General features: G+C 39.2%; 1 protein-coding gene across 2 annotated transcripts in view; it reads left to right on the forward strand.

Annotated features, from left to right (window-relative positions):
- The first annotated feature begins 4,755 nt into the window (after positions 1–4,755).
- Dnah12 (dynein axonemal heavy chain 12) overlaps positions 4,756–7,747 on the forward strand; it is a 154,161-nt gene continuing 151,169 nt past the window's right edge. The window contains exons 1-3 of one of the 2 annotated variants that reach the window (XM_031361735.1): positions 4,756–4,887; positions 5,279–5,355; positions 5,469–5,671. In XM_031361735.1, coding sequence (XP_031217595.1) covers positions 5,502–5,671 — 170 coding nt within the window. In that variant the 5' untranslated portion in view covers positions 4,756–4,887; positions 5,279–5,355; positions 5,469–5,501. Of the gene's footprint in view, positions 4,888–5,234; positions 5,356–5,468; positions 5,672–7,747 lie in introns of both variants that reach the window. The other variant, XM_031361736.1, reaches the window with a different exon arrangement.

Below are 7,747 nucleotides of genomic sequence, written 5' to 3' on the forward strand. Positions count from 1 at the left end.
CTTCTCTTATATATTGTGTCTCAACGCAGTTTTCTCTTCCCTATTCTCTTCCCAGTCCTTCCCACCACCCTTCTCCTCCAGATCCACCCCTCTCCCTTCAGAAAGAGCAGCCCTCCCAGGGATGCCAATCAAACATGGCACAATACCTTTCTATAAAGGCTAGACAAGGCAACACAGTAGGAGGAGAAGGGTCCCAAAAGCAGGCAAAACAGTCAGAGACAGCTCCTGCCTCCACTGTTAGGAGTCTCATAAGAACACCAAACTATACAACAATAGCATATATGCAGAGAACCTAACTCAGACTTATGTAGGCTCTCCAATTCTCAGTTCAGTCTCTGTGAGCCCCTATGAACCCTGATTAGTTGATTCTGTGGGCCATTTTCTGGTGGTATCCTTGACTTGTCTGGCTCCTACAATCCTTCCTAGTCCTCTTCAGGATTCCCTGAGCTCCACCTAATGTTTGGCTGTGGGCCTCTGCATCTGCTCCTTAGATACTATCTCTTTATCAGATATATAATTGGTGAAGATTTTTTTCTCCTTCTGTAGGATGCTGTTTTCTTGAAGTCATAGTGTCTTTGCTGTACAGTAGTCTTTTAGCTTCTTGAAGTTTCATTTATTAATTGTTGATCTTAGTGCCTGTGTTAGTGGTATCCTGTTCAGAAAATCCTTTCTTGTGCCAATGAGTTCAAACCTATTCCCTACTTTCTTTTATATAAGATTCAAGGTATCTAATCTTGGGTTGAGGTCCTAGATCTGTTTGGAGTTGAGTTTATGTAAGTTTATAGATAGGGATCTATTTTCATTCTTCTATATTCAGTTATCCAGTTTGAACAGCACCATTTGTTAAGGATGCTGTCTTTTCTGCAATATGTATTCTTGGCTTCTTTGTAAAAAAAAAATCATAGATGTGTGGAGTTATGTCTCAGCATTCAATTTGATTCCATGGGTTAAAGTGTGTGCTTTTATACAATGCTGTTCTACTATGGATCTGTAGTATAATTTGAAGTCTGGGGTGATGATACCTATAGCAGTTCTATTATTATTATTATTATTATTATTATTATTATTATTATTATCATCAATCCTGGGTTTCTTGTATATCCATATGAAATTAAAAATAGTTTTTAAAATTTCTTTTCAATTTCTGTAAAGAATAATGTAGGAATATTGATGGGGATTTAATTGATTTGTAGATTGCTTTTGGTAAGATGGCCATTTTCACTATACTAATCAACCAATCCACAGCATGGCAGATCATTCTATCTTCTGGTCTCTTCTCCAGTTTCCTTCTTCAATATCCTAAAGGTTTTTGTTTTATTTGATTTGGTTCATTTTTTTTTCCAAGACATAGTTTCTCTGTTAAGCCGTGGCTGTCCTGAAATCCACTCGGTAGACCATGCTGGCCTCAACCCTCTGCCTTTGCCACTCGCCCCACCCTGCCACCGCCCCTCCCACCCACACCTGACCCCTGGCCCCTACCTCTTCTGCCTCTGCCTCTCTGCCTCTACCAGAGGGCTGGGATAAAGATGTACACCACCACTGCTTGGCTCCTAAAGTTTTGATTATACAAGTCTTTCACTTGCTTGATTGGAGTATTTCCAAAGTTTGTTCGTTTGTTTGAGGCTATTGTGAAAAGTATTGTTTACCTGATTTTTTTCCTCAGTATGTTTATCATTTATATATAGGAAGGCTGCTGATTTTTGTGTATTAATTTTGTATCCTGCTTCATTGCTGAAAGTGTTTATTAGCTCTAGAAGTTTCCAGGTATAGTCCTTGTGGTTTTTTATATATAAAATTATGTCATCTGCAAATGAACATTTTGACTTTTTTTTTCCTGTTTGTATCCCGTTGATCTCCTTTTGTTGTCTTCTTTTTCTAAGATTTCAAGTGGTATATTGAATAGGAGTGGAAAGAATGGTCATTCTTGTCTTGTTTTTAATAGAATTGCTTTGTGTTTCTCTTAATTTAGGATGATGTTGATGATGGCTTGTTTTAAATTGTCTTTGTATGTTGAGGTATATGTTCCTTGTATCTCTAGTCTGTCCATCATGAAGAGATGTTGGATTTTGTCAAAGGCCTTTTCTGCACCTAATGAGATGATTACATGGTTTTTGTCTTTCAATTTGTATATGTAGTGGGTTGTGTTTATTGATTTATGCATGTTGAACCATATCTGCATTTCTAGGATGAAGCCAACTTGACCGTGGTGTATAATCTTGATGTTATGGTGGTTTGAATGAGAATGGCTCCTATAGGCTAATAGATTTGAATACTCGGTCACCAGAGAGTGGCGCTATTTGAAAGGATTAGGAGGCATGGCCTAGTTGGAAGTTACTGGTGCCACCAGTGGGCTTTGAGGTTTAAAAAGTACATTCCAAGCCCATAGTCTCTTCCTGCTGCCTGTAGATCTGGATGTAGAAGTCTCAGCTACTGCCTGCCTGCTGCCATGCCCCGCTGTGCTAATGACAATGAACTGTGCCCCGCTGTGCTAATGACAATGAACTAAACCTGTGAAACTGGTAAATGCTTTCCTTGATAATAGTTGCTGTGGTCATAATCATGTCTCTTCATAGCAATGGAACATTAAGACAGACATGTGCCTGAATTTGGCTGACAAATATTTTATTGAAACATTTTACATCTATGTTCATAAGGAATATTGGTCTGTAATTTTCTTTTGGGGGGCATCCTTGTGTGGTTTTGGATCAGGATAATAATGGAATTGCCTCATCACACACATCAAATATTTTTTTTCAATTAAATAACCCAATTTTTTAATTGACAAAGGATTTGAATAGGTATTTAATTAAAAAAAAAACTTTTTAAAAGAGTCTACTGATGGAGACAGGTTGGCTAAGGATAATCTTCATAGATTAATGTTAGTTTATTGGTGGTTTGATTATATTATAAAATCTCTTCACTAGATCACTAAATTAATTTGTGTTTGCTTCCCCCTTTGTCCTTGTGTTTTAGACTAATGAAAATAGCATTAAATATCCTATCACATGGGCTGGCCAGATGGCTCAGGGGGTAAGAGCACTGACTGTTCTTCAGGAGGTACTGAGTTCAAATCCCAGAAACCACATGGTGGCTCACAACCACTCATAATGAGATCTGACGCCTTCTTCTGGTGTGTCTGAAGTCAGCTACAGTGTACTTATGTATAATAATAAATAAATCTTTGGGCCAGAGCAAGCAGGGACTGAGGGAGCGGAGTCGACCAGAGCAAGCAGGATTGACTGGAGTGAGTGGGGTTGACCAGAGCGAGCAGAGGTCCAAAAAGTCAATTCCCAACAACACCATGAAAGCTCACAAGCATCTGTACAGCTACAGTGTACTCACATACATAAAATAAATAAATAAACTTAAAAAATCCTATCACATAAACATACAATTATTTTGTTTTATACACATAGATACTTGATTTAACAAGCTACAGAATTCTATAAAGTTCATTCTCTTACTGAAGTCATACATACGGAACACTTACTATGTGCAAGACTAGTATATGATGCTTCATCATTAAAAAAAAATCTGAGATGGTGACTAGCACACAGAAAACACTCAAATGTTGCTAAAAATCAAGAAATTTACCATCTGGAAACTGAAAAAAAAAATCAACTTTAGAGGAGATAACTGCACTGTGCCTGAGAGGCACGCTCTGAACTAAATTGTGGTCTGCTATGAATCCTTTCCTCCAAGCCTGGGGTGAGAGGAGTGTTTCTGAGAAAAAATCCTGTTGCTTTGTTCTGTCAGGGAAAGCAGAAAATTCAGCACTATAATGTCCAAGACCTTCAGTATCCAACAGTTCTTCAAAGTAGGCGAGGGAGGACCCCAACAACCATGCAAATGGCAGAAATGAGCTAACCCTGACAGAATCATTGGGGCAAATATACTCAGGCAAAAACTTGGCGGGGGACGAAATAAGGCTCAGGAAGAAGGAAAGTGTTTAAATACCATTCCCTACTCCCGGCCTGGCCTTTGAAAACTACCAATATAAAATTGATAGTTCCAGCTATCCCTGGAACGCCAGAGGAATGGCTGTAGCTTGTGGAAGGACAAGTGACAGGTCACATCATGTCCACTGAAACAAGCCTGACATAGATCTCATGGATTTTCATGGCAGAGTGTTTATTTGAATGCAAAAACAGTGATAAAAGAGAAGAGACTAGGAACTGAGCAGAGGAAGGGAGCCAGTGTGAAGGGGGCTTAGGAGGGAGAGCACAGGAGTGACAGAGTCTCAGAGTGAAACCCATTACTAGGTGTGCTAACAGAAACAAAATACTCCAGAGCAGTTTCTCATTCATCCCTCATAATCTTCCTGGACTGTACATTGGAGTTTCAAGTTACAACGTTCCTTCCTTAAACATAGCCGCAAAGTGTTCATACCTTAACCTGTTGGACTTTTGGTAAGGACTTCCTGAAAGTGTTATATAAACAAGTATCAAATATTAAGAACAAGATAAATTGTATTGAGGCTTGGTTACAGTAGTTACAGAAAGTCACTATGAGGACACTTGAAGACTCCATTCTTCATTGACAATGAATATTTATATAAATCTATATATTCTCCAATGGATCCAATTTTCTAGTCTTGCCTTTTCCTGCAATTTGAAAATCTTAATTTCCTGGACTCCTTCCAAGGTAAGGCAGTTAGTTAAACAGCAACAAAACCCAACTTGCCCTGATTCACTTGAGTGAAAAACAGTGTAACTGTTTATCTTAAGTCTCTCTTAGTTCAGCAACTGCCTTTTCTAGCAACCTTCACCCAGCCCTTCTGGTAGGCAAGACAGTTTCCATGGTGACTGTGTTGTTTCTACTGGATTGCCGTAGTCCAACAGAGGAGAAACTCGTGTCTGTCTCTGAGTGGCAAAAGAGAAGAAACAGGTAGGTGCCAGTTCTCTGCATTTCTCTTCCTTTCACTCTAAGATCTATGATTTGGGTGCCTGCAAAAAATCTCCAAGCCGTGGGGCATTTGGGGGCAAGTGTAGTTGATACCATAGTTACATTGCTGTGTGTTTATGTTTTACATTAACTATGGCTATTTTCTGTCAGTCATCACTTTCTACGATATTAGACAGACTGATTCAATAGTGTTTTGAAAAATGTTAATAATATTAAATACCAGTTTGAGGGAGGAGAATTTTGTTGTCTTTTGCATCTAGGGGAAAATAATAAACCCAGGATTTTAGAGTTGAAAGGCTGTTTAGAGCATGTCTACTTCAATTCCTTAGTTACAGATTCTAAGGGGGAAATATCTGGCTTCATTTCTTCATAGCAAGTGACTGGCATAGCTGTGTTTAGAATTCCTGCTCACACATCTCAACTGCCATTCTTTAACCACTCCCATACTTGGTAAGTGAATCTGAACAGCTATGGATTTTATTTACAGTACCGATGTGTAAGATACACTGAATATATTCAGGCTTGATTGCATACAGTAATGACTATGAACTTTTTCTTTTCAGAGTAGAGAGTATTTCAATCCTTAGGAGACCGAGATGTCAGACCCTAAGAAAACTGCCATTACAGCAGAAAAGGAAGCTTTGAACTTGAAGCTGCCCCCCATTGTTTATCCCCCCAAAAATGTAGGTGTCGACACGCCAAAACAAAGTGAGCTGCTAAATTACAGAAGATCTAAGGAGCAGCAGAAGAAGATCAATCAGTTAGTGTAAGTAGCATATTAGTAAATAATTAGTGCTTGGACTTAATGATTAGTGTTCTAGATCCAAAAATTTAGAAAACTATATAGATGGTCCATGGGTAAAATAAGGATTAAAATTCAAATTATTTAGAAAAGTAATTGAGACCCGGGCAGTGGTAGCGCATGCCTTTAATCCCAGCACTTGGGAGGCAGAGGCAGGCGGATTTCTGAGTTCCAGGCCAGCCTGGTCTACAGAGTGAGTTCCAGGACAGCCAGGGATATACAGAGAAACCCTGTCTTGAAGAAAACAAAAACAAAACAAAAAATAAGAGAAAAAGAAAAGAAAAGCATTGAGAATTAATCATAATGATAGTCAATTTTGTAGACGGCCTACTTTTTCAGATAATGTCCCTATTACTTTACCAATACTTTTCACAGCACCTTGATGGGCAAATACTATTGTTAAACTCTATTTAAAATTTTTATTTTAAAAATATTATATGTCTGTGTGCCTAAGTTTATGTGTGTATACCATGTGTATACAAGAGCCCAGGAAAGTCAGAAAAGGGAACTAGAGTTGTGAGCTGCCATATGGATGTTGGAAGTTGAACTTGGGTCCTGAGCCATTTATCCAGCGCCAAGCTACATTTTTTTAAATGAGTGAATTAAGGAACTGAGAAGTAATTTGCTCACACCCCTGAGGTTTGGACCCAAGTGGTCTGTTTCTGCAGCTCAAGTATCTGGTTATTGTGTCTGCTATTATGCTATTAACGGTACTGATTTTTGAAAATGAATCAGGAATTTCCTTTCTTGGTCAAACTTTTTTATAAGAGATTTTACAATTGACTCAAGGTTTATTGCCACATTATCCCTGATCATATTGTCATAAACAGTTAAGTTTTGAAAGTTGTACTTTATAGTTAACAGGTCTAGAATCATATAACTTCTTATTATCTCATCATTCACTTACTCATATTTAAAGCTAAATTTAAGAGGAATTTTAACTTATGTATGTTTTAACTTATATATATTTTAACTTATTTATGTTGTGTACTGGCTGGTTTTGTGTGTCAACTTGACACAGGCTGGAGTTATCACAGAGAAGGGAGTTTCAGTTGGGGAAGTGCCTCCATGAGATCCAGCGGTGGGGCATTTTCTCAATTAGTGATTAAGTGGGTAGGGCCCCTTGTGGGTGGTGCCATCACTGGGCTGGAAATCTTGGGTTCTATAAGAGAGCAGGCTGAGCAAGCCAGGAGAAGCAAGCCAGTAAGAAACATCTTTCCATGGCCTCTGCGTCAGCTCCTGCTTCCTGACCTGCTTGAGTTCCAGTCCTGACTTCCTTTGGTGATTAACAGTAATGTGGAAGTAAGCTCAATAAACCCTTTCCTCCCCAACATGCTTCTTGGTCATGATATTTGTGCAGGAATAGAAACCCTGACTAAGACAAATTGGTACCAGAAGTGGAGTATTCCTGTGTCAACCTGACCATGTTTTGGGGAGGATTGTGGAAGGACTTTGGAACTTTGAGCTAGAAGAGCCATTGATTGTTAAGAACTCTATGGGATATTCTGTAGGAGCTTGGAATATCATGTTGAGAACAGTGCAGAGATGGAGGCCTGGCTTGTGAAATTTCAGAGGGAAGATTAAAGACTCTTATCAGGGCCATGTTGTTTTGATTGTGAAGATTCTGTGGTTCTGGTTAGCTGGGGCTGAAGTATCAGCTGTGATTAACAAGATACCAGAACTACTAAAGTGAAAACTTTGCATTACTGGGACTATTGATGCTGGTTAGCTGGAGCTAAGAAATTAGCGGTGATTAAGAAGAGACCAGCATCATTGAGGTGACATCTTCTGGGAAGTGTTTGCTGAGAGCACAAAAAGGCTATGTTCCAGAGATAGCCAAAGTTGTACCTTGTGCTGCAGCAGGACTTGGTAATATGTAAGAGTCACCTAGGTGGTATTGGTTTTGACAGCACGAAGGGGTCTTTAAGAGCAGCTGAGGCTCGGCACAGTGAGAGGCCATGGAAGGCCATTGGTGAAGGTGCAGACTCAGTTTGCAATTGATGGCCCAGGACTGAAGGTGTCATGCAAAGGAGTTGAGGC

Source organism: Mastomys coucha, unplaced genomic scaffold (assembly GCF_008632895.1).
Source record: "Mastomys coucha isolate ucsf_1 unplaced genomic scaffold, UCSF_Mcou_1 pScaffold9, whole genome shotgun sequence".
NCBI lineage: Eukaryota > Metazoa > Chordata > Mammalia > Rodentia > Muridae > Mastomys > Mastomys coucha.